The sequence below is a fragment of the Rhododendron vialii genome, chromosome 7a (genome assembly GCF_030253575.1).
Source record: "Rhododendron vialii isolate Sample 1 chromosome 7a, ASM3025357v1".
Lineage (NCBI taxonomy): Eukaryota > Viridiplantae > Streptophyta > Magnoliopsida > Ericales > Ericaceae > Rhododendron > Rhododendron vialii.
In genome coordinates this window covers 3,027,478-3,053,219 of record NC_080563.1, presented here as the reverse complement: position 1 = coordinate 3,053,219, position 25,742 = coordinate 3,027,478, and the positions used below count along the sequence as shown (strand labels likewise).

General features: G+C 38.9%; 4 protein-coding genes and 1 pseudogene across 4 annotated transcripts; 3 read left to right on the top strand and 2 right to left on the bottom strand.

Moving 5' to 3' along the window:
• The first annotated feature begins 1,138 nt into the window (after window positions 1-1,138).
• LOC131333178 (3-phosphoshikimate 1-carboxyvinyltransferase 2) lies at window positions 1,139-6,692 on the top strand. The gene is made up of 8 exons (XM_058367546.1): window positions 1,139-1,697; window positions 2,912-3,156; window positions 3,679-3,832; window positions 4,256-4,470; window positions 4,550-4,667; window positions 5,220-5,430; window positions 5,934-5,995; window positions 6,095-6,692. The coding sequence occupies exons 1-8, from the start codon at window positions 1,380-1,382 to the stop codon at window positions 6,311-6,313; spliced, it is 1,542 nt and encodes a 513-aa protein (XP_058223529.1). The 5' UTR covers window positions 1,139-1,379; the 3' UTR covers window positions 6,314-6,692.
• Window positions 6,693-8,628: 1,936 nt separating this feature from the next.
• Window positions 8,629-10,960, top strand: LOC131333376 (UDP-glucuronate 4-epimerase 3). The gene has a single exon (XM_058367860.1). The coding sequence runs from the start codon at window positions 9,289-9,291 to the stop codon at window positions 10,609-10,611; it is 1,323 nt and encodes a 440-aa protein (XP_058223843.1). The 5' UTR covers window positions 8,629-9,288; the 3' UTR covers window positions 10,612-10,960.
• On the top strand, window positions 10,717-16,134 carry LOC131331951 (transcription termination factor MTERF2, chloroplastic-like; annotated as a pseudogene).
• A 213-nt stretch (window positions 16,135-16,347) lies between these two features.
• On the bottom strand, window positions 16,348-18,850 carry LOC131333664 (uncharacterized). The gene is made up of 4 exons (XM_058368299.1): window positions 18,671-18,850; window positions 17,188-17,300; window positions 16,971-17,095; window positions 16,348-16,882 (listed from the first exon to the last, which is right to left on the bottom strand). Exons 2-4 carry the CDS (start codon window positions 17,267-17,269, stop codon window positions 16,646-16,648), a joined length of 444 nt encoding a protein of 147 aa, XP_058224282.1. The 5' UTR covers window positions 17,270-17,300; window positions 18,671-18,850; the 3' UTR covers window positions 16,348-16,645.
• A 1,179-nt stretch (window positions 18,851-20,029) lies between these two features.
• On the bottom strand, window positions 20,030-24,738 carry LOC131333880 (uncharacterized). The gene is made up of 8 exons (XM_058368680.1): window positions 24,508-24,738; window positions 23,630-23,823; window positions 23,401-23,520; window positions 22,621-22,838; window positions 22,238-22,381; window positions 21,602-21,819; window positions 20,804-21,062; window positions 20,030-20,348 (listed from the first exon to the last, which is right to left on the bottom strand). The coding sequence occupies exons 2-8, from the start codon at window positions 23,703-23,705 to the stop codon at window positions 20,217-20,219; spliced, it is 1,167 nt and encodes a 388-aa protein (XP_058224663.1). The 5' UTR covers window positions 23,706-23,823; window positions 24,508-24,738; the 3' UTR covers window positions 20,030-20,216.
• Window positions 24,739-25,742: the final 1,004 nt, after the last annotated feature.

Here is a 25,742-nt window from a genome sequence, read left to right as displayed (position 1 = left end):
ATTTACATTATTTTTGAAGTTGAAAATGTGAAATAAACTGTTTAATTTTTTAAGAAAATTTCTTTAACGGAGCCTAAGTGTGCTCAAAAAAATTTCAACACATATTTTATTATTACTAATAAAAATGCATCAACATTGTCAACACAATTATTTGTGTTATTATTTGGAACAAAAAATCTTGACCTTATTAAGACCATGATGATTGAATTGATCACAGGAAAATAATAGAAAAACAAAATAAGGTGAAGATTAAATCACTAAATTGAACATAAAGTGTTTTATTTCTTTAATCATTCACTTCTTCTTGTGATGTTTTAGTCCAAAATTTTAAATCGAGATAGGTGTTAGTCAATCAAGCACTTATTGGTAGACTTGGGTAACAGGTTGTGTCGGGTTGCGTTAATTGGGTTCGTGTCACAAACTATCCAATCTGAACCCATCCATTTAGAATTCGTGTTTCTCTAGTCGTGTCATTTTTGTGCTTCGTGTCAGAAATGCTCAACCCTAACCCGTTAACTTCGTATCTGGTTCGTGTCGTGTTATCGTGTCCGTTGCCTAACTCTATATAAAATTACAGATATACCAAATATTATATATATACCAAATATTATATATATATATATGTTCGTGTTAATGAGTGACACAGATTAATAACCGTGTTGGTCGTGTCAATTTCGTGTCTCGTGTGTTCAACCCGAACCCAATCCATTTTAGAATTTGTGTTCTCGAGTTGTGTCATTTTCGTGTTTCATGTCAGAAATACTCAACCTTAACCCGCTAATTTCGTGTCTGGTTCGTATCGTGTTATCGTATTTCGTATCCGTTGCCCAGCTCTACTTATTGGCATGAGATTTAAGTTGATTTCACGGCATGAACGAGCGGATTGAGAGGCATGAGATTTAAGTTGATTTCACAGCATGAACGAGCGGGATTGAGAGCATAAAATAAAGAGTGAAAATTGAGAACTGAGGTCGGAACGTAGGTCCTAATGAAAGATTATGTAACTAAAAATTGTCATTCATTTTTGAGACGGATTAGGAAGGTTTGGTGAGAGATAGCCATATTGTTTGGTTCAACTCTCGCTTCATTTCATTTAATTTTTTCTCTATATATTTTTAAATTTTTTCTTTTTCTATCTCTCCACTCAAAAAAAGTTCAACCAAACAAGGTGACCGTGATTAACGCGCGCACCCTCCCCCGCCAATGTCCCAATCCCAGCCTTCGTTTAATTTTCTTCGGTTACAGACTTGGTTGGTTCTTCTAAAAAAACCCACCTCCATTGCCTTCCAAATCCTCTCTCCCCCTCAAAATATATATTCTAGAGAGAGAAGATAGAGAAACAAGTCTGAAACAGCTTTGGAAGGGACAAAAAGTTCAAGATGATGGCGCAAGTGAGCAAAGTTCCAACTGGGACCCATTCCGGCCGTTACATTCCCGGTGTACCCAAACCTGTTCTGGGTTCTGTACAGTTTGGATCAAAGGTAAAGGGTTCGGAGAGTTCATTGGGTTTGAGCCATGACAGGGTCAGAGTTAGGCCGCCTCCACTTAGGGTTTCAGCTTCGGTCGCCACTGCCGACAAGCCGTCGACGGCGCCGGAGATCGTGTTGCAACCCATCAAGGAGATCTCCGGCACCGTCAAATTGCCCGGCTCCAAGTCACTCTCGAATCGGATTCTCCTTCTCGCTGCCCTTTCAGAGGTACATTAATAAGATTTAGTTTGTCTTTTCTTTATGGGGTAATATTGAGTTTAGGCTGCTGAGTATGATTCTTGGTTGATCATTTTGTGGATTTGGTATTAGTTAGAGCTGATAAACTAACAGAATGAGCCGACCAATTAATTGTTCAAGCTTGGTTTGAAAAATCAAGGAGCTTTAAAACTATGTTCAAACTTGGCTTATTTTATGATACGAACCAATCTCAGACGAGCTTTAACGAGACGATCACGAACTGATCTCTGAGTAGCTTGAGGTTTTTGATTATCATAAGACAACGAGCAGAGCAATTAGCTTGTTCGAGCTTGGTTTTAAAGCTTAACAAGCTTCAAAAAAAATGTTCTAGTTTGGTTTATTTGTATAACAAACTGATATCAAACGAGCTTTGAACGCGAACATGAGCTCAGGAGCGGTATGCTTCATTTATCAGCCCCAGTTTTATTTACATTTCGGCCTAGTTTGGATGCTGGAGCTTGAGTGGAATGGGAATTGATTCTGAATCCCATAATTCCCGCATGAAACAGCTAGAATAGAAAAGGGATTCTTGAAAAGTGAAAACTTTGCTATAAAAATATTTCCAAGCTAGGTAGGATTCGAAGGAATAGGATCCCATCCACCTCTTCCAGGGGTAAATATTTGGGAAAAAAGAAACAAAGGGTTGGAATCTAACAAATGTCCTTGTAAGTTTGTCGAGTTAATCCAAGCATTTGAAGAAATTAGCTGAGTCATTAGATTGCCCATATTTTTTATTCTCATCAGTAGATTTTTTCCACCCAATCTTACGGACATCCAAACATAGCCTTGAAATTATGCTATGTTTCGTAATGCTAAAAATTTAAGACGTGACTTGGTTATGAGAACTATCTGCGTATGGGAATATTGCAAGTCCATAAACAATGTGTAGCACAGGGTACATTTAACATTCAAGCACATTTAGACGAGTGTGATTGAGTTTAGGTATGGATTTGATGTGCTTTAGGGTGGTCTGCGGAAATTTTATAGCCCTGTTGTGGCTTACATGAAATTTGAAGCTATAGGCACGATTTAGTCTCTGAGAAATATAGTTCAGTTATGTCCCTGTATGTTTGCTTTTGGTCTCTCTCATTGTGTTTTCTGTTGATTCTTGTTTTCAAGTTAACTTGCTATGTCTTGTGAACAACCTGAATAGACTTTAAGTGGAACATTCAGTTATTGTTCAGGGAACAACTGTTGTGGACAACCTGTTGAACAGTGATGATGTCCATTACATGCTTGGCGCTCTGAGAACTCTTGGATTACGAGTTGAAGAAGATAGTGCAGCCAAACGGGCCGTAGTGGAAGGTTGTGGTGGTCTGCTCCCTGTGGGAAAAGAATCAATAGGTGAAGTTCAACTTTTCCTGGGTAATGCAGGAACAGCAATGCGTCCATTGACAGCTGCAGTTACAGCTGCTGGTGGGAATTCAAGGTCTGTCTAAATGGCTTTTGAAAAAAGAAGTTATGTTAGCAACTAAGATCCTTGTGTTGTCTACATGAATAACTTTGTGCTTCCTTTTATATCACTTCCATTGTGCTAATAGCTTGGATGTTTTACTTTTCCTGGGCCACATTTGTTATGAAGTTGGAAATTTCCTAACAAAAATTAAGATTTGTTTCTACGTAGATTCATTTGACTTTCAAAGAACCTAGGAGAGTATAGCATGTGACAGACATATTGTGCCAAATAGCAGCAGCATCTAATGCAGAACAGCTTCTGTACTCAAAAATTTCCATTGTGTTTTCACTTGGGAAATAAAGTTATATAACTACTTTTTGGTTGTAGTTGGTGATCTGAGTGTGTGACCGTTTCTGGTCCTTCACACTCTGACATTTGGTTCGATAGAGCATGAATGATGAAGCATATTGCGTGTCTCTGCATATTAATGTGAAATACTTTATCTAATCATGCACTCCCATAATCCTGGATTAATAGCATTTCAATTGCTTTCAGCTACATCCTAGATGGGGTTCCTCGAATGCGGGAGAGACCAATTGGTGACTTGGTCACAGGTCTTAAGCAGCTTGGTGCAGAAGTTGATTGTTTTCTTGGTACAAACTGCCCTCCTGTCCGTATAGTTGGAAAGGGTGGTCTTCCGGGGGGAAAGGTGAGCTTTTCAACGACTTAAGCTTACCTTTTGAAATCATATGTGGTCTTCTAACACTTAAATTGGTGGCTTTTCATATGTTTGTTTGACCCTCTTTATTTAAGAGCATCACTTCCATACAAAGGGTGCTCGCTAGTTTATCATATGAAGCTTGAAACTCTTTCTTACAAATTCTATGGTGGGCTATGAGTCAGCATTATCTTTTCTTCTGCATGATATGATATTTTTTGAAATATTAAATTGACCATTGACAGAGCTCAAAGGAGGAAAATGATTCATGTAGCTGACCCCAAGTGATTGGGATATAAGGCTCGGTTTGATTTGATTTGATTAAAATGCCAATTGAGGCCCTGGATGAGTACATATAAAGAGAAGTCAACTTTTTATAGTTCTTAATCCTCCTTTTCCTGAACTCTATTGCAGGTGAAGCTCTCTGGATCAATTAGTAGTCAATACTTGACTGCGTTGCTCATGGCAGCTCCATTGGCTCTAGGAGACGTAGAGATTGAGATTATTGACAAGCTTATTTCCATACCTTATGTTGAGATGACTTTGAAGTTGATGGAACGCTTTGGGGTCACTGTAGAGCACACCGGTAGCTGGGATAGATTCTTGATCCACGGAGGTCAAAAGTACATGTAAGACTCTTTTGCATGAAGTTGCACCAGTGTGTTAAACTGTATGTATTTGTAATTAATAGGGTGCAAAATTCATCAGGTCGCCTGGAAATGCTTACGTCGAAGGTGATGCTTCAAGTGCTAGTTACTTTTTAGCCGGTGCAGCTATCACCGGTGGGACCGTCACTGTTGAAGGATGTGGAACCAGCAGTTTACAGGTATTGGTCACGCCAATACTTGCCCTTGAGTAGATCGTGAGTGGATTGCCATCTTTTTTTGGCATCACTCTCTAGTGTTTGGAGATTGTTGTTATGGAGAGTTGAGACACCGAGTGTCAGTGTCGCATGACTTTCATCCATTGGACAAACTTGATTATGCTAATTAATGATTTGTTGAACAATATTTGGTGTTTAGCCTCTTGAGTCTTGATAGCTTTGGGACTCTGCAGTAGACTCCAGGATTCTATTCCCTTCATCAATTCATTCCTCGAGTTCCCATGATTAAACACACCAAAACCCTTCTTTTGTTTGACGTGCATTTCTTTTTTTATTAAATTTTTGTTGTTTGGAGTTCGTTCCACTTGAAGACAATACCTTCCACAAATTACTTGATTCCCTCTTAAAATTCTGGCACAAACTAAATGCTTAAATTCATATTTGTAAATATTTTTCCAGGTGTTCTTTGTTTCTGCATATTGTTCTTGTGTCTTTAAACTTCATCATCTAATCAAAATGACGTATGTTTTGACTTATCTTTTTCCACCAATGAAGGGGGATGTTAAATTTGCTGAGGTTTTGGAGAAAATGGGTGCAAAAGTTACTTGGACCGAGAACAGTGTGACTGTGACCGGGCCTCCTCGGAATTCTTCTGGAAGGAAACACTTGCGTGCCATTGATGTCGATATGAACAAAATGCCAGATGTTGCCATGACACTTGCAGTTGTTGCTCTTTTTGCTGGTGGTCCAACTGCCATAAGAGATGGTATGATTTGGATTTTTTAATTTTGAAGACGAGGTTAAAGAACTGGTTTAGTGTTAAGATCTGAGAACTTCCTATATATTGGATTTCGTGCCAGCAATATGTGCAGATCACATCATAGAATGCAGAGACTGTATCTGTCTGGGTCCTAAAATATGTGTATATCTTATGCTTTTATCTAGAAATGCTTATATCAAAATAGTCTACATTCATAGATATGGACCATTGTCTGGTCATTTCTTAAGTTTAAAGCTCATGCCTCATGTGTTGCAAACCGTAGTGCATTTCGTGAAGTTTTACATTGTTTTATGTTACCATGCTATTTTTGCGATTTTTCTTTCTATTTGGTTTCTTGATCCTTGAACCTTATAGGTACTTTCCTGTAACTGGTTCCAACTTGCGGTGAAAAAAGAAACCAATGAAACTGATCTTAGCTTTTGGTTTAGCTACTGCCTAAAGAATTCCATGTGTAGCCTCATCCTTACCTTTTGGTTCTCTGTTCTCAGTGGCTAGCTGGAGAGTGAAGGAAACTGAACGAATGATAGCTATTTGCACTGAACTCAGAAAGGTCAGGGTCTAATCCTATCATAAGTATTCGAATGTAGTTAGATTTTATAAGATCTTGCCATTTTTAGTCTTGACACATTTGGTTTGGTTTACTCTTCAGTTGGGAGCAACGGTCGAAGAAGGGCTAGATTACTGTGTCATCACCCCGCCAGAGAAATTAAACATTACGGAAATAGATACATACGATGATCACAGAATGGCCATGGCATTCTCTCTTGCTGCCTGTGCAGATGTTCCGGTCACAATCAAGGATCCCGGTTGCACTCGCAAAACTTTCCCCGACTACTTTGAAGTCCTCCAGAGGTTTACAAAGCATTGAAACCACTCATTTACTCTTGAAAGAAAAATGTAGAGTAAATCATAATCATATTTTAGAGAGTATGTATCCGGTATTAGGTGCAAAATCCGTCGTCTCCCAGCAGCAGAAGTAGGGAGAAAAAGTGGTGCAAAATATCTGTATCCTTTCAATTTAATTGCCTTGGTAAAATTGTGTGCGCTTTTTCATATTTAGTGTTTGGCTGTAGATTCTTTGGTCTGGTTTCTCAAATAATTGACATTGAAGCAGCCCCATATGAGAATGTGAGACACTTTGGTTTCATCTGGAACAATAAAATCAAACTCTGTGCAACCTTTGGGAATTTCCAGGATCTGTAGAGCTTGTTGATTGTTTTATTGAATGTGAGATAACTTCTTCTTTTTTAATATTGGTTTTATCTAATTCATAAATGTGAAGTATTGAAGATAAAAGAAATAAATTTGAAGCATTGCGTGGCCAGAGTACAGCCTTGCATTGACTAGAAAGGTAATGGGGACAGGATGGCAGCCAGGGTGAAGAAAAGAAACAAGGGTCATGTTTCCCTCACTTTTTGTAATCTCATTGTCACATGCTGAAGATATCAAATTTGTTTATTGGTCTTTTTTTTTTTTTTTTGTGTTTAGAAAACTGTGTTTTTTAACAAATCAAGCTTAATCATATTTTAAAACTCTTTAAGTTTTCGAAGCAAGTTTGAACAACCAATTGTTCGGCTTGTTTGGATCCATTATCACTCCTAGGTAGGCAGAAACTAGTTTCCTTTTTTAAGATGAGTTGAAAAATCATCTATTGATGGCTCTTTGGAAATTAGTCAGATTACTACAATAAGGAGCCATATATCTTAAAGTATGTTATTAATCTGGTTTTCGAAAGTATACAGATCAGTGATTCTTACCTTAGTCCAGCTACCGGACAGGGGGTGCGTGCTGTGCAGCTTCGTGCTGCACGGCCTCCGGCGAGGCTTTTCCGGCATCGGTCCGACGATCGGATACGTTCACCGCGTAGAGCTCGTCGAGTTCTACATGTGCACCAAAAATCAGTTCGATCAAATATCGTTAAGGGTCTCATCGGAACATATATAACTTACCACTCTGCACTTTTTCTTAGTGTCGTTAGTTTATTTTTTTCTTTTTTTAATATATATATCAGAAGTGTAATAGCTTCTCGAATTCGAATCTTTTCATTTTCAAGTCACCGCGAAGAATAACTTTTGCTTGTGAATTGTGAATGGGCAATTGATTTTGCCACTCTTTTTTTTTGTTAACGCCACTCCCTTGCAAGTGTATTTTGGTGCAAAAATACACTTGCAGGAAAGTGGCATTAACAAAAAAGGAAGTGGCAAAATCATTTCCCTCGTGAATGTTCAATTATGATAAATATCTAAAAAGTACACATTCACATGGTGAAGGTCTAACAATAATTGGAAAATAAGGTACGAAATTAATAAAGAAGTCCTGAAAGGAAATTTATGTTTGCCTTCTTTCCAATTTACGTGATTCCCCTCTGGCCCTCTCCTTCCCTCCCCTTGGCTCTTGCATTAACTCACCTCTGTATCACACAATTTATTACTCCAGCAGTTGCATATCAAATCACAACTTGGATGCATCCACCCGTCAAAGTAGATTAGTAAAATGTCTAAGACTAGGTCTTTGGATCGACAGTATCAAAGATGTACTTAAGTATTTGGAGAAATAAGGTAAGACGTTCAATTGCTAGTTTAAGATGTTATTTTAATAATATTGACTTTTGCAGATAAAAAAAAAGTAGATTAGTAAAATTTATTGTTCCTTTAATATTTCGACAATATTGAGAGAATTCTGAACTTACATTAAGCTTCTAACAATTAGTAGACATTTTGCCATCATGAGCATTAAGAAGATAATTGGTCTAGTAGATAAGACGTTTTGTTACCAGCTTAATGCCCTCTCACTTCTCTAATTTAAACTTTCCCTCCATCTAACCCTCTTATCAATATACAGATTTCATAGCCTTGGCTATTTTTATTTTTATTTTTGGCAAAAAGAGAATAATAGTTATGGTTAAGATTTTAACGTTTGAAGATGTGAAATTCCTCTGCTAGTGAATGGTGGGATTGATCTCCCGAATTAATCGAGATGCGCAAAACTGGCCCGGACACGAAAGGAAAAACAAGATGGTGTGAAATTTAGAAACCCCTCGTAATTAGCCTCAAAATCTCCTCCAACCCATCTCCAACAAACAGGCTAAATAAAGAGGCACGAAAAATGGAGGCCTAGATTTCAAAGACTCCCCCAACCAATCAAATTAAAACCCAAGGGATAGGTTGGTTGCCTCTGCTTATCATTTTATCCGTTCGTTCACCCGCAAAAGATATTTGATTTTCTCAGGATAATGACGGGAAAATCCTAATTAATACTATCTCTAATCCTTGGGATTACCCATATCATTAAAGTACAGTTTTTCTGTTGACTGTTCTTGATTTCCATTATCCCACTTCAAATCCTCCAAATCTTTGCTCTCTCTCTCTCTCTCTCCATCCAATAACCCATTTCTTAATCAATAATTTTCCTTTGTGGAACCAAGAAACAGAAGATTCCTTACCGAAAAGGTAAAGTTTGAACATCACCATCACCACCGACACCACAACATCCTTTTCCTTTTTCATTCCATTATTCATCTCCAACAACCAATTGAGAAAGAAATAAAAACTTCTTACCATATACCCCAACCCTAGATATTTCCCCACATTCCAAGAAACGCACTAGAAAAAAAAAATCAGACCCAAACCCAGATTTTCCACCACATTCCAAGAAATCCACAAGAAAATCAGTTCCAGACCAAGATTTTCTATCTACCCATTTCAAGAAACCCGCAAGAAAATCTGTTCCAACACCATCTCAAGAAACCCACAAGAAAATCAAACCCCAAAGAAGCAAAAGGAATAAGAATTCCAACTTCTGATCAAAACATACCCAAAAAAAAAATAAAGATACCACAAAAAAATGAAGCAAATGTCGCACATTGATCACGACATCCCGTCCACCCCAGGGAAATTCAAGATGGAGAAATCCGCATACATGAACAGAATCAGGTGGCACTATTCTTCTCTCGCCAAGCTCACATTCTGGTCCTTTGTGTTGTTCTTAGGCTTGATTCTAGTCTTCTTCTTCAAGTCCCCCACCTCCACCTCCTCTCCCCTCCCCTCAGATCTCTCCCGCAGATCCCTCCGGACCTACTCCTGGGGCGGGCCGGCCTGGGAAAAACGTGTCCGAGCCTCGTCCCGAACCCGGTCCCGAAACGGGTTATCCGTCCTGGTCACCGGGGCCGCCGGTTTTGTCGGGACCCATGTCTCGGCGGCCCTCAAACGCCGCGGGGACGGCGTTCTGGGTCTGGACAATTTTAATGATTACTATGACCCGTCGCTCAAGAGGGCCCGTCAGGCCCTTCTTGATCGGTCAGGGGTTTTTATAGTGGAGGGTGATATTAATGACATTGCCCTTTTGAAGAAGCTTTTTGAAGTGGTAGCATTTACCCATGTAATGCATTTGGCCGCTCAAGCTGGTGTGAGGTATGCAATGGAAAACCCTAGCTCTTATGTGCATAGTAACATTGCTGGACTAGTTAGTATTCTTGAAGTGTGTAAATCTGCTAACCCACAACCTGCAATTGTGTGGGCATCATCTAGTTCGGTCTATGGATTAAATACTAAAGTGCCCTTTTCGGAAAAAGACCGAACCGACCAACCGGCTAGTCTATATGCTGCAACTAAGAAGGCTGGTGAAGAGATAGCACATACTTATAACCATATATATGGACTTTCCCTTACCGGGTTAAGGTTCTTTACTGTTTATGGCCCTTGGGGGAGACCAGATATGGCATATTTCTTTTTCACTAAGGATATATTGAAGGGGAAGTCTATACCCATCTTTGAAGCAGCTAATCATGGCACGGTTGCCCGGGATTTTACCTACATTGACGATATTGTGAAGGGTTGTTTGGCGGCTTTGGATACTGCTGAGAAAAGTACTGGCAGTGGGGGGAAGAAGAAGGGGCCTGCTCAATTGAGGGTTTTTAACTTGGGGAATACATCACCGGTGCCAGTTTCAGATCTTGTGAGTATTTTGGAGAGGCTTTTGAAAGTGAAGGCGAAAAGATCGGTTACGAAGTTGCCACGGAATGGGGATGTGCAATTTACGCACGCAAATATAAGTTCGGCTCAGAGGGAGCTTGGGTATAAGCCCACGACAGATCTGCAGACGGGTTTGAAGAAGTTTGTTCGGTGGTATCTCAGTTACTATGATTCTGGGAAGAAGAGTGCTCAGTGATGTCAATTCATTCAATTGTGTGGTTGGATATTTCCAATTCCTGTTCCTTCTGATTCACATCAAATTTTTTTGATCCTATCTTGGTTCTTTGCCGATGTATCTGTAATGGTGCCATCCGAGGATAAGTCTTCCTTCCACGACGAAGAGGTTTTTGTGGCTGGTGGACGATATATTTGGGCATTCTGTGCTGTATTAAGGAAATCCAGGACAATCTTTAAACCTTGGGGAACGTAATTGTAATTCTAGTAGTCTTATCATAGTAGAATTCATGCCCAATAGCGCATTTGCTGATTGGGTACTTGTATCATTTCTTTGGAATCCCAATAAAATAGCAAACGGCAGTTTTACATATTCTGGCCCCTTGCTTTGTTAATTGATCTACTGCATTGCTTAATTATGTGGATGATGATTATCATTGATTCCTTATGAAGATGCAAATTTATTCCAATTTAATGCTTGTAGTCGTGGCTATTTCATTGTGCCAACTCACGACATATTGCCATGGTCCTGTATTTTGTTTGATCTATAGAGAGGCACAGCTTGTTGCTTTTAATGTAATTGATGATACTCTCCACCAGTTACCAAATTGTTGCTATTACGAAAACATTTTCACTTCCGTCTTCTGGTTTGGTTTCTTGAGGAATGGTTTATGTATTTGTGAGTGACTCAATGGAGCTATTGTATTTAGGTCGAGGAAACCTGCTTCTTTTCATTTTAAAAATTATCGGTTGTCTATCAGTAAGTGGAGATTGTCAAAAGATTGCACTTGGCAATTGTTGAATGTAGAATGTATGTTCAAATTGGGCATCCTTTTTTGTTTTCACAAATTACCAGCTGTCTCAACTGCTTTGACCATGGGTCATCGCTTATAGTAGAAGGTAGATATGCCATTCCTATCTCTTAAATAGACCATGTATTAAGCTCTATAGTGTATTGGTATATTGGTGTTTGTTAAGGGAAGATATTGTCAATTTCAATGCTAAGACTCAGTACTCATTAGAGAATTCTTTCAATCAATGCTATGTTGTCATTATGGGAATGATGCTACAAATGTTGAGGAATGAGCTGAGTTCTTCTCAGTTATCATCGTACTTGCAATATGAAGTGTGATTACAATCAGGAATACCACTTCCAACTTGTTCAGGGAATCGTTGAACATCTGTTGGTGAAATTCACCTTCTTGGTTAAGGTATGTGGAGTAATTGCTTGCGTCTTGTTAAGTTTGATTAATGTTTCTTGATGTAGATTTGGAGGTATTGTATGTTCACTTGCAGAATAAGGACTTGACTTAAGGTAATGAATCTGAAGCTTTACCATCAACCCATTTATCGCAATTTGTTTGGAACAACCTAAAGGTTTTCTTTCAAATATATGGGTCTGTGGTGGGTGTTAGAATCTAATTTAAATTTGCCATGATGAGGATTTATTCTAAAACAGTTCTGAAATTATTTGGGCACTTTTGGGTTTAGCCTATGAGAGGGTTCGGAAGCTTGTCCAGAGTTCCCGTAGGGTGGCTTACTTGAGTATTTGTTTGCTTCCAGGAAAAAGGATGGTGTCTCTATGATTCAAAATGTTTATATCATGAATGATTGATTGTTTTAGTCATTTCACATTAATGATTGATTCATCTTCTTTTGTAGATGATCTCAGATTTTCACTCGCCCGATTTTCCTACCCCTGCTATTAGGGTTTAACTGGATTCTCATCCTCCGTAGGATTTACTTGCAGTCGGTTGTTGGTCATGTGCCGGTTAAGTGTACAAACTACAAAATGAAGCATTTCTTATTTGCATTATCTGCAGTCGTTTCTAGATTATCACGGTTGAATTTTTACATGACATCTTAAATATGGAGAATGTTTCAAAGCCGGTCAGATATTGGCTGCTCTTTTGTAGTTCGCAGTTGATGAACTTCTTTTGGTTTTCATCCAGTAAGGAAAGATTGTAACTTCCATTGCGTAATTGATTGGATTCTAGCAGTGCTTGAGAAGTTTACAGATGAGGAATCGGTTAGTGAATACATATTTGAAGCATGATTAATGAATTTTTCTTGGTAGACACTTGGATAGGATTTGTACTCTTCGAAGCTCACTTTATGCCTTTTCTTTTCCTATTTCCTATTGTACGGATTTCATTTTTATCTTTGCGGTAATGAAATTTTCTTTTGCCCATTACGAAAACAACAACAGGAAGCCAACCCCCAAAGTCAACAAGACAACTCCATATCCTCATCGGACAAAATCAAGCTTCTAGAAATGTCTTTAATACGGACGAGAACCCCTCAATTCCCAGGCTCTATCTACGTACAGTCCCTAAGCGACGTCGACATGAACTCCTCTCTGCTGCCTCTTCGCAAGCTATTCGATGGTGGTGGCAACAAGGATGAGGAGGAGATGCTGGTGAGGGCGGTTGAGATTCGGCAGGGCGTGACGGTAGAGATTTTTAAGGAAGCGATGAGAAAGGGCAATTTTGGGATCAATTATTATACTAATTTGGTTTCTAGGTTAGGTGAGTTTATTGGTTATGTGATTATTAAAGCTGTGGAGATGAAGCAATTGCCTGAGTTTCGGATTCGATGCATAACGTTCTTGCGAAGACTTCATTGATGATTCTAATGGTGTCCCACTTATCAGGTACAATAACAGAACCACCTAAGAAAATTCGGATTGTTTTTTCAGTTTTTATCATAGAGGTTTTCGGTTCATGTCATAGAATTCGTGTGTGCATATGTATGTATGTGCCCATATTCACTGTGGCATCCTGAGTATGGAGGAAAACTTCATAACAATGATGATAGACTTGGGTATAATTGGGTGCTTACGAAGTATGGAAATTCTATTGCATATCTATGTCGAAGGGGAGAAATGTTGCTTTTCAGCTGATTTGAGCTTCATTTGTCTCAAACAGCGTAGAAAAGTAGAGGATCCAAGTATCTAATTTGTACGGGTGAAGGCACAAATCTCGTATCCTTACACCCAAATCCCACACAATTCCATGTCAGTCATTGGACATGGGTGATGTGGGGAAATTAGAAGAGTCCACGTAACACCGGAAGTAGTTTCTTAGTTAGTCCTGGCTTATCATGAATATCTTCTTAACAAGAACGTAACCCAACAAAATTTGTCAGCATTGTTGGTTTGGATAGAAATGAGAAGGAAGGGACTCAATGCTAAAACTTTTCTTTGTTGGTTTGGTTACTGAAATGTATAGGTGGCTGAACCACAATTCGCTGTCATATCCTCAAATTGAGAAGCTTATATGCATGTCAAGAGGGAATCTTTATGCCATAAGGCATGTTGTTGAATGGGTGAAATCAATTAATGTGAAGGGGAGATTTATCGGGTGGCATTGATGAAATCAGGAGAGAAAATGTCGGGATGCAGTCCAGAAGAATTGGATGAGATTGTTGGTTATCTAGAAAGCCAAGGAGTGAGGAAGGATTGAAGGGTTATGTCATGAGCCAATGTCCTCAATTGTTGTCTTTCAGTATGGAAGAACTGAAATCTCGCGTGCAATTTTTCTTGGATATGGGCATGAATGATGAAGATTTTGGAACAATGGTTTTTGATTATCCCCAGGTGTTAGGCTACTTCTCAATGGAAGAGATGAAGCAAAAGGTAAAAATCTCTGGTTCATATATTAGGTTAGAAAGTGATCTGTAGTCTGTACATTTGAAATTTTCAAAATTTGATGAAGTGAATTCCCATGTTTGAAGTATTAGAGAATTGGCAACGTTATTACTCTTAGCATATATTGCCAAAAAAAAAAATCCTTAGTTGCATTGTTTCCATAATTATAGGAAAGATATTTAATGCGGCAATTCCAGTATTTTCTCATTGTGCTGATTCCAATCACCAAACATGACTCTGTAACTGCTAAGATTGGGGAATGCCCCTTTACACTTTCATTCATTCAGGTACGTTATCTCATGGAATTTGGCCTCAGCTATGAAGATGTTGGGCGACTATTAGCATTCAGGCCCGAATTGATGCGCTGCAGCATTGTGGAAAGATGGAAGCCCCTTGTCAAGTATCTATATTACCTAGGGGTTTCGAAATATGGTATGAGGAGAATACTTACCATCAAACCAATGGTTTTCTGTGTTGATTTGGAGAGCAACATTGTGCCAAAGGTATGCTTTCACCTGTTGTACTCATCCTCGTGTTGAATTATATTCTAAATGGCAAAATATCTCAAGAGTCTATTTGTATGATTTGGTAGATTTTTTGCTGTCAGTTTGGAGTTAGACTTTGGTCCACCTGACCAAAAAAATTTCTCTCAAGTTTATAGCTTGTTTGCTTGCAAAAGTCTAGAACTGGAAAATTCTCTATGCTGAAACAATGCACCTTTACTGGCAAGCTTTCATTACTAATATTTGTTTCGCGTCGTGAAGGTACAATTTTTGCACGACATTGGTGTTCGAGCCAGTACAAGAAAATCCAGCCAGTGGTACGTCAATTTCCTTCCTTTTCATTTCTACTTACAGCGCTTCATCCAACTTTGTTAAATTTTTTTTTTCATGTTCCTTAGTTTCTGCTTTTCGAGCATTAAGGTGTTTAACTCCAAACTGTGAGTTACTTTCATTGTGTTAAACTTATCTGGCGGCGAATCGATTGACCATAATGCTGCCCAGTCTGATGGACTATAGACATTTTTTTTTGTATTTTTCTTTTATGGAACTTGCTTTCATATATCCAAAGAAAATCAACTTAGTTTTCACTGTATTTTCGTACAGGTCATATTCTTGTTGGCGAAAGCTGGGGTTGCAAAGATGGATATTGGAAAGGCATAGCTTCGGGGCCAGAGCTCTTGGGGTGCAGCATACATCATAAGCTGGAAGTTAATGTGAAGTATTTTCTATCACTCGGCATTCCTCTTCGATTATTGGGTGAAATGGTCGCTGATTTTCCCATGCTACTCCGGTACAACATAGACATACTCCATCTTGCGGAGGACTATGGTTCGGCCTTTGAAGGATCTCATCGAGTTTCCAAGGTGAGTCTCTCTGATTTTCATTGTTTTCCTACAGTTATTCCTGAATTTTCATCTTATTTAAAACTGGTTCACTGATCAATCTAAGGTAACGTTTGAATAACATTTTCAGTTTGGGCATTTCACCAAATTGCTATATTACTGTTTCTTATTTACAGGTTCTTCAGTTACTTGACGGACGAATAATTCCCCAAGGCACAAGATTCTGGTCGAGAATAGGATAAATTTTAAACTGCGGTACATGTTGCCAGGCACAGGCGAAGAATTTGACCAGAGGGTTCAGGCTGCGGTAGAAAGGCGCCGAAGATTTGAATCTGGCATCCTAGACAATTCATCTGATTCTCAAACTGATGGTTCCACAGAAAGCAGTAACTACTCATCTGATTCTCAATGTAATGATCCCATAGAGAGGACGTCAGTCGATTTACGTGTAAATGACTATCCTTCCTCTGATACTCATACAGAAAACGAGAATCCTCAAAGACTGTAATGCACAATAGGATTCATATGTACAATTCTCAGTTAAATTCTCAGTTACAGCTTCAGGGTTTTTTTTTTTTGGAAACGTATGTAGCTGATACAGAAGAAATTCAAAAATTAACTGCAATTGCAGTGGGTGCGGACCATGTGGCCTCATCGAACACCACAGTTGAAAACAAACAAGAAAACCAAACCAGGCTTCGTGTCCTAGTAAACTGGGGGAGACCGAAAACAACAGACAAACCCAAGCAGTACTCATCTCCGTATATTGAAAACAAAAATCAATAGCCAAAAACAAATAAAGAAGTACAGTATAATACAATTTAATTAGTTCTGAATCTTGGCACGATAACAGCACAAGATAGCATATTGAGTCCCATTCATCAACCAAAGGTAGTATTTTATGGCTACAAGATTTCAGATGCAGCTTGTTTTCCAATCAAGTAATCCTAAAAACTTAAGAAACAAGAACCAAAAAAAAGACTGAAAACAAAAATGTTTCTGAGCAGTCTCCTTATAGTTGCACCAGATATTGAACACTAGATGAAAACTGAAGGATGAAATCTAGGAGGCGATCTCCATCTCAGGGGCGGATGAAGCATTTGAATAGACAGGGTGGAGGACATGGCCTTCCTTAGGCTCAACATGCACCCACTTCCTTCCGCTCAGCTTATGGCGTTCAAATTTGACACAACCTGCTTTCAAAGCAAAAAGGGTGTGATCCCTTCCGATTCCAACATAGTCTCCCGGATGGAATCGGGTTCCTCTTTGACGAACAATGATATTCCCAGGAATCACTCTCTACACAAAAATGAGTACACGCTTACGATATAATCTAAATTTTCATAGGCAAAACATGATTTCAAATCTTTTTCTGCTCTGCACTAACCTCTCCGCCAAACTTCTTCACTCCAAGAAACTTTGGATTGGAGTCACGACCGTTCTTTGTGGATCCCGCCGTCTTTTTTGTAGCCCATCGTTTGAATGTCAAGCTTAATCCTCCTCCAGTGATATCTAAATAAAAGGGCAATAGATACAGAAATAAAAAGAAATCCTTTATCAAAATAACAAAAGCTCAAACTTCTACCAACAAAATGAAAACTTACCACTGGCAGAGCTGTAGACAGAAGAGTTTGTAACCAACTCGTTGAGGTTCAATCTTCTACAAAGGGACGTCACAAAATTCATCTTTCTGCTTTCTGGTATAAGGAGATCGAAACTGAAAGAAACACCAAAGCAACAGAGAACGGCTAAGTTTCAATAACAATATATCGCCAAAATCCAGCTTTATGGGCCCATGTTCCTATTTTTGAACCATGGCATTGGAACTGAAGCTTTTTAAGGCTTTAAAGCTCATCCATGAGAAACTAATGCTATCTAACCAGAATTATTTAGTGATGAAACTTTTCCTTGAAGTTCTCGGACTTCTAATTTTGCACCTTTTCAATTTTATCAGCATGTATTGAGATAATATAACAATGAGTCAAGTCGTGATATAGAAATGGGTCCTCTTTTTCAGCCAAATGATCCGACTGTATTTTTATAGGGCAGACCGTGAACCCACACTCTTGCCTCTGCCAAATAGCAACCAAGACCAAGAAATGCTCAAAGGTAACGGAGCAGTCTTACAGAAACCCAACCAGATAATGAACTGCAAAATGGACATTGATCTGGATACGATGAAAACGTGCAGAAATGTTGGTGGTGTTTCACTCATTGAAACCCAAAATTTATGAACTAATGGAATATTTCAAGGCCTCTATTCCAAATTCGATGCTCTTCTACCATTCACACAGTATCCCAAGATGTAAGTAATATTTTTAGCAGTAAAAATATTCATTAAACTGACACAGTCAATCACCATCTCATGCGCAATGGATATCATAGCTCATTCAACCTTTTCTGTGAGTTCTCGAAATTGGGTCTCGTATTTCATTATGTGCAATTATTCTTAAAGTTTTATAACAGGTACCAAAGTAAAAGAGGACCGTAGTTTCATATTCTTAAAGTTTTAAAACCGTAGATTTTTTTTTTGTAAACATATTTCTAAGCATCTCCAGCCTTGACCCATTTTAAGATTCAAATTTAAAAATGGGGCAAAAATTACAAAAATCTCTCTCCAATCTTTGACCCAAACCCTTCTCATTTTGGGTTTTACCCATTTTTTTCCCAAATCTGGGACAACTTTTGCCTTGACCCATTTCTTCGACGGCTAGTTAGACAGAGAGAAAGAGGGAAGAGAGAGAGAAAGAGGGAGATGTGTAAAATTTGAATTTGATGGTCGGAGATGTGTCTATTCAAAATGGATTTTTACCCAAAATTTGACTCAAATTTGAGAAAAAATATGGGTGAAGGCTGGAGATCTCTAAAATACCCATTTTCTCGAAAAAACTCGAAAAAAAAAAATTCCCACAGATTCATCTGGAAACTCTAGCAAATGGATTCCTCAAAAACCAAGTCAAATCGTTCGAGTTAGGGTTTCTTTTTGGGCGATTTAAGAAACCCCAACTCGAACTAGAGACAAATCGAAACCCAGTCAAATCGAAACCCTAACTCGAACAAGAGAGATCGAGAGAGAGAAGGAGATACCTTGCGGGTTAAGGTTTCGTCGTTCGAAATCGATTGATCGATCTCCAGTCGTTCCTCTTATTCGATCGATCGATCTCCACTAGTTCAAAAGAGAGAAGGAGATACCCGGTTAAATTCCTCCTCTCTCTCTCTCTCTCTCTCTCTCAAACATCCGGATGTCCCAGCGGACTCGGATCCTGTTTCGGACCAGTTCGGTCCATTTGGATGCATCTGAACCGTTCAGAAAAGTGTTTGGACATTTTTGGATGGCTCAAATTTAAAGAGAGTGTTTTTAATTTTTATTTTAAAAAGCCGTAAAGCTCAGATGCACCAAATAAATCAAACTGGTTCCAAGTAAATGGACAGGATCCGACCACTTTTTGCTACCTAGATATGGAACAAAAAGAGAAAAGAAAAAGTGGGCTAGTTATTTTAGTGCCTTAAAACCAGACACTGAAAACACATAAAGTGGGCTAATTAATAGTGTCTTAAAGTGTCGAGCGGAGACGAAAGCTATTTCGGAGCATGAGCTATGAGCAAAAGTTGCACCACATTTGGAAAAACTCTAAGCATGCTACAAGATCCCACGTTGTCACTACTCAAACTAGTACTGAAGCCTGTGCAGTCTCCTCATTCACAGTCAAAGTAATTCCGAGTTCGACGCTTTAACAGTTCCGTTGTTATGCATTGAGATTGGATTTTCATTTCGAGGACGAACAACATTTTGTGGAGCGGTGAAAAATATAGTCCTCGCCAACTTGGCTACCCCCACTCTAGTGAAGGTTGTGTACGATGACGCTGGAACCAATTCAAGTAGGGACCAAAGGTAGTTATTAATATGTCTCAAGTTTGAAATTTACACAAGTAGATTTACAAGTCGAAGAATCAATTTCCTATGGTTAACCTTGGCTTAAAAAGGTAGGCAAAAGGGGCAAAAGACTCACTGAGCTACGCTCTACAATTGCATTTCTTTGCTTAGTGCATTGGAGAGTAGACCATCACTTTGAAGCGTGTTCGGAACTTATAAGAAAGAAAAAGATGTTCTTCTGTTTGGTTCCCAAGTTGGGAAAGAAGAGGAAAGAAGAAACACAAGCGCAAAACTATTTGCCTTCCCACATCCATAATCGGAATGTAGGGTGATGATACATGCCAACATGATATCCATAGTCAAGCGTATTCACAGTCGCAGGTCTGGATCTATGCCAACATTATGTTCAACATTGTCACTATAATCCTTACCTTCGCCACCGTCAATAAATATCAAGAATAGTTCAATAAAATACTACAGACATCTGACCTCCAAATACTCTGAATCCATCAAAAAAATTCACTGAAAGCAATGCCAAATACCTCAAAACAGATAGGAAAATCCAGACAAGGTTATCAAAGAATAAACTGATATTAGGGTGCCGCTAGACATTATAGTAAGTAATAGCCTCACAGGCTGATACTACGAACAATAAACTACTGGCTAGTTACATGTGTCATGTGTGCATTGAGTTGTTTCATCCATGGAATCTACAGAACTTGATGCAGACCCTGAGCAATAAACCGTGCAAAATTGAATTCAAAAATCATATTTTGTTCTCCCACTCTTTAAGATGAGGCATAACATATCCGAAATGTCAGAGGAAGATGAATTCAAGAAGTTCCAAGACTCGAGCATAAGACGTTTCCTGGACCCCTTGAAATGAACAACCTGCAAACCCGATTAAAGCCATAGCTATGGGAGTTAAAATCGCTGAGTGGATTAAAGCGGCAGTCCAATTCAAAAAGAAAAAAAGAAGACGAAAGCAGCAGATTTCTGATCTATTGAATGGGTTTTCTGTTTGCTTTTATGACTTGATGTTTCAGTTATCCTTCAATTTCGCAAATAATCCCCAAGGCTATGTTTGAGAACTTGAATTGTGTGGATTTACTAAAAGAAAAGAAAAGCGATGAAAAGGGTTGTTCAAGTACATCCAAATTATTACCTATGTTTTCTCCTCCCTTGTCTTCTCCATCTATCAATCCCTCAATAATACCAATAACCGAACAAATTGTAACGAAATTATAAGAACGTCCAAATAACGGAATGTTTCTCCAAATTTTTTTGAATGTTTATCCAAATTTCAAGGGATACTTGGTCAGAAAGATTGTGATGCTAAAGGATACCTTCACATCCAAGGGCATCCCATGAAATTGACCTGCACCTTCCGGTGGTGTCCAGTTGTAAATAGCACACGGTAAGAAAAGCACTGAAGCACCCCCAATCTCCTCGAGAAACGCTAGTGGTTTAGTGAACCTTTTTGCATCAAAAGAAGGATTGGATTTTACAACCCAGGCAAGAGCCAGTTGGTCACCAAGCATTCGAGAAGCCTTCATATACTTGGAGCTGTATACTTTCAATACTTCTTGTAAGAAAACCTTTCCCCTGCAGCCATATTCACACCACAATCACTTCAGATAGAAATCAAAATTTTGCTTAAAGTGGTGCGGACGATTCCCAAAAAGTAAGACAACTGGAAAGGAAGTTTCTAACAGACCGCAAACTATTGATCTTGGCCGCAAACTATTATTGCTCTTGGCCGGAAACTATTGCTATTGGCCGCAAACTTTTGCACCTGGCCGCAAACTTTTGCACATGGTTGCAAACTATTGCTCTTGGCCGCAAACTATTGCTATTGACCACAAACTATTGCTATTGGCCCAGTGCAAAAATTTGTGGCCAGTAGCAATGGTTTGCGGCCAGGTACACAAAAGTTTGCAGCCATGTGCAAAAGTTTCCAGTCAGGTGCAACAGTTTGTGGCCAGGTGTGCGTTGTCGTCCAGAAAGGAGCTGTGTTTCCCTATTTTGTACTGGTTCTAGTCTATCCCAGCAACTGGAAACATAAAAATCCAAAATTTCTTTCCATTCATGTTGTTCTATGCCAATCAGAACAGAGGTTAAAGTGAAGCATGCGATTCACACACCTTCGAATTCCATCAGGGGTGCCTCTCACAGCTATAAATCCTGAATTCAGAGGTTGATCTTTGTTGTTCCGGAATGTGAGAACCAGATGGAAATTAAGGTGGTTGTTAAATATCTGTCCTAGGTCATCAACGACTGCCACATCTGAATCGGTAAAGATGTAATGACTAATCTCGCCCTGCCGCTGAAAATGCTCTTCAAGCCTTGTTTCTAGAAAGGCCTGCCACAGAGAGACCAAGTTCCACAAATACAATAAGCACACTTCTGCAAAATGAGGGAAAAAGAAAGTGGGGAGTAAACATATACAGTTTAGCTAGTGTTAGAATTGTCAGCTACATTTTTTGGATTCTTCTAATTAATATGGTTATGTGATTACTTAGCATTCTAACACTATTAACCACATGAAAACTATAGTGTAGCTCATCATTTAGAGCAGTAAAATATTCAAGAGTTCTCAAGCCTTAACTTAGTTCGAAAAAGAGTGCAAATAGGAAAAATTGCGAAGGAGATCTTCGAACAAATGAGTGTATCCCAATTTATATGAAAGAAAGCTGCTGCATAAAGTTGTAGCTAAAGTAAATAGAGATGTAGAACCACCAGAAACGTTCGACCAATTAATAAGTGCAATGCATTCTTACAATGTAAGACCTGATTCTTTGAAGCATCAACTTGTCTCGCGAATATTCGCCTTGAATCGGGTATACGGTGACCCTATTTCTGTGGACCGGAAGCTTAGATGCTGGGTCAGTAAGAATTATTATGTTGCTCTGGGGCATCATCATCTGACAATGTATAAGAAGTTAAGCAACATAATACGGAACTAAATTATGACCCTTTTTGGCCAAAGCCAAAATCCTTAAGTTTGGATGACTACCAAATTAAACAGACCCCAAATTTAAAAGACACAAGTAGACTTCAACAGCATGAGCCGAATATTTTTTTTATTTCGAACAAAAAAAGTGTGAAACCCACGTAGTGCTTGCATTGATACCTTTTCTTTAAACAACTCATCATGAATTACCTGGATGAAGTTAATAAAGACATCCAAAATGGCCATTGATCTCTGCACTTTATTGTATGAAATGTTGCCAACAGTAACCATGTCTCTTGATTCAACATTGATTGGCCTATCAATGGAGGTATTATAAGTGGTGAAAACCGTGACAAAGGCAACGTTCTCTCTAGAATTGGAAGTGCCAACAGAAGCGGAAAAATGGGTCTTGTTAAGAGCTTTGATTCCTGCAACAGAATTTCAACAAAAGACATGCAAAAGATCACAGATGTTGATGAAGGAATTAAATGGTAATAGAACAGGAAACAAAGCAATATTTCAATGTGAATAAACGTTGATGTCAACCAGCATTCAGATGTTGATGAAGGAAATAGAACAGGAAACAGATGCAATATTTGGATGTGAATAAACGTTGAATGTTGGCCAGCATTCGGATACAAGAAACAACAGCAAAGCACCAATGTATCATTAGAACCTCCAGTTCATTCTTCAGCAGGATTCTAGTCATATGCTGTATAAAACCTAATGGCTATACCCAACCCACATAAATAACATAACAGAAAAACACAGAAAACAACCTGAAAAGATAAAATTCAATTTCCCTCATGATGTTCCACTACTACTTAAGGTAAAGGCTTGTGGGGACATATAACTGAAAAAGATCACCCAAAAATGAAGTCGTACTGATTTAGTGGGAAGCTAATCATCAGAACACCGTGAAACAAGAAAGCATAAAATTTTTGCTGGCATTCAAACAAACTCATTCTTCCTAAAGGAGATTGTGAAAACCTTGGCATTGCAGACGGTCATGCAAACCTTCACCGGCAGCAGGTCCAAGTACAAGATGATCAAACTTCTTATGTTTGGTGGGAAGGTCTTCCACGGTTGAAGTTTGGTGCAATTTTAAAACTGAGAAATACGGAAATCTTTTCTGTTAGGCCTTCACTGAAAAAAAGAAAGAAAAAGAAATAAAATGCGGTAGTTTCCATGTTACTAGAGCAAGGAAGGGAACAATCACCAGAAAAAATATGGGGAAAGAAGAAAATGATTGGAAGGCATAAAAGGAATCGGCGCCATCCACTGCATACTCTCATTTATATAGCCCCTCACAATCAGCCAATTTAGCGGCAGTTGCATAGACAAAATGACAGCCAAAATGCAATGTATAAAGCTTATTCTTTTGCCGTACAAACGGATTGTCTGATATCTTGGCTGCAAACAAGGAAACGGCATCATGCATGTGAATGACAAATTTGCAGCTAAAAACTCAACTCCTATCATGTAATACAAAGATTGCAGGAGTAGAAGCTCTCACAATCCGGGCACAAAACCAGCTACACACAAACAAAACTATACCCACAAAATGCGCCACAAGAACACAGAAATTGTTAAGGGACGTTAAATGGGCACAAAAGATTGCTCCTTGGACATTGTTCTCACCAGTGGTGAGTCACCACCGTCGAAATCTTTTACTCTCTTAATCAATCTCACCACAGAAGAGAAATGCACTTCAATATTCTGCTCAAATAACGTTAGATTTGGATCTTGCACACATTGAACATAAATATTATTTGAATGCTAAATCAAGTTTAATGTAAATGTCAACTCAAGTTTCTGTTAACCCAAGCAAGAAAGGGAAAAGATGCAAAACTACTACTATTCACCAGTAACTGAAAAGGTGATGGAAAATCGAAATTTGCTCTTCCCCAATGAAACCCAAATCGCAATAACAACTATCTATGCACTCACTCAACGAAACAGCAGACACCAAACAAAAGAAAGCTTCAAATTGAAAACCCCAAAAAAGAACAGTTTTCCCATGTCCTATTCTTGAGCAACTTTCCCCAATTTCACCCAAGAATCAAACTTGGGGAGAGAGAGAGAGAGAGAGCGCACCAGCGGAGGAGGCCTAGTTCATTGTTGCCGGAGCAGATCAGTTCTATTTCTAGTTGGGGATTGTATTCTAGTTTTCGGAACTGCAGTTGTTCTGGGGTTAATGATAATGCCACGACACTAAATGTTAGTGCCACCAAAAATTAAACTTTAATCTCTGAACTGACTACCGTGCCCCTCTCTTTCTTTGTCTTCTTATGTGCACTCCCTCTCTCTCTACCCAGATGCTTTTTACTCATTCTCTCTATTTTACTTTAAATCTTTCCTTTGTTGTTTATCATCCGGCAAAACCTTCCCCACCATAACTTCGAAATGACTCGAACTGGGACAATATATATATGCAGAATGTCAATTTTTGAAGCCTTTACCTCCAAATCACCCACAAGACTCTCAATTATCACCGAGTCAAAACTGTTTTGACGATTTATCAAAGACGGCGGCCCCCTACTCTAGATCTGTTGGACCTCCTTCACGGAATGCATTTGATGATTCTCCATTCAAATGCACTCCGGCTATCTTTCAAAATGCGTCGTTACCTAGTTGGTTTGTATCTTCAGTTTCAATATGTTGGATTTGTTATACCAGTTTTATGACAGAGATTGAAAGTGGATAGAGAGGAAAGAAAGAAAGAAGAATACGAGGGATTTGGGTTCTGGAGAGAGAGAGACAAATAGACAATCGAAGAAAAAGAAAGGGAAGGACAAAATCGTCAATTGGAAGCAGAAAATTAAAACCTGTAGTGGCAGCAGCATTTTCCTCCGTGACCTATGGAAATGCATATTCTTTTTCAATGGAATATGCAATCAATCGCACAGATTCTTTTTCAGTGTGAGACTACAATCAAAGTCTGGATCTATTCTCCATTTCAGCTAAGACTTGAAGACCTGCTCGATTGTAGACACATGGTTGATTGGTGGGAATGCATCTATGATCGTATAACACAGAGTCGTTTGCCCTCTCCCTTCCTAGGTATGACTTTACTTTATTGTTGGTGGATATGGCGAGCAAGGAATGATTTTATTTTCAATGGAATAGTATGGGCAACGGATGCTGTTAGTAGGAAAGAGCAAGGTGATTTTTACGAGTTTCAGGACGCTAACACTAAGGTCTCCCATCCCCCATTGAATTCCTCTCTGATGGGGACCTTGGTGTGGCAGCGACCCGAAATGAATGTGCTGAAGATAAACGTCGATGCGGCGGTTTGCAGGAGCTCAAATTCTATTGGCACAGGGGCAGTG

Excerpts from the sequence above, each read along its gene's own strand:
- LOC131333376 (XM_058367860.1), top strand. The coding sequence starts at position 9,289 with ATGAAGCAAATGTCGCACATTGATCACGACATCCCGTCCACCCCAGGG.
- LOC131333664 (XM_058368299.1), bottom strand. The coding sequence starts at position 17,269 with ATGAATTTTGTGACGTCCCTTTGTAGAAGATTGAACCTCAACGAGTTG. Across the intron at positions 17,096-17,187 it reads TGTCTACAGCTCTGCCAGTG|ATATCACTGGAGGAGGATTA; the intron begins GTAAGTTTTCAT and ends CCTTTTATTTAG. Across the intron at positions 16,883-16,970 it reads TGAAGAAGTTTGGCGGAGAG|AGAGTGATTCCTGGGAATAT; the intron begins GTTAGTGCAGAG and ends ATTTTTGTGTAG.
- LOC131333880 (XM_058368680.1), bottom strand. The coding sequence starts at position 23,705 with ATGAGAGTATGCAGTGGATGGCGCCGATTCCTTTTATGCCTTCCAATC. Across the intron at positions 23,521-23,629 it reads CTTTCCCCATATTTTTTCTG|TTTTAAAATTGCACCAAACT; the intron begins GTGATTGTTCCC and ends CGTATTTCTCAG. Across the intron at positions 22,382-22,620 it reads TCTTTATTAACTTCATCCAG|ATGATGATGCCCCAGAGCAA; the intron begins GTAATTCATGAT and ends ATACATTGTCAG.
- LOC131333178 (XM_058367546.1), top strand. The coding sequence starts at position 1,380 with ATGATGGCGCAAGTGAGCAAAGTTCCAACTGGGACCCATTCCGGCCGT. Across the intron at positions 4,471-4,549 it reads CACGGAGGTCAAAAGTACAT|GTCGCCTGGAAATGCTTACG; the intron begins GTAAGACTCTTT and ends AAAATTCATCAG. Across the intron at positions 5,431-5,933 it reads TCCAACTGCCATAAGAGATG|TGGCTAGCTGGAGAGTGAAG; the intron begins GTATGATTTGGA and ends CTCTGTTCTCAG.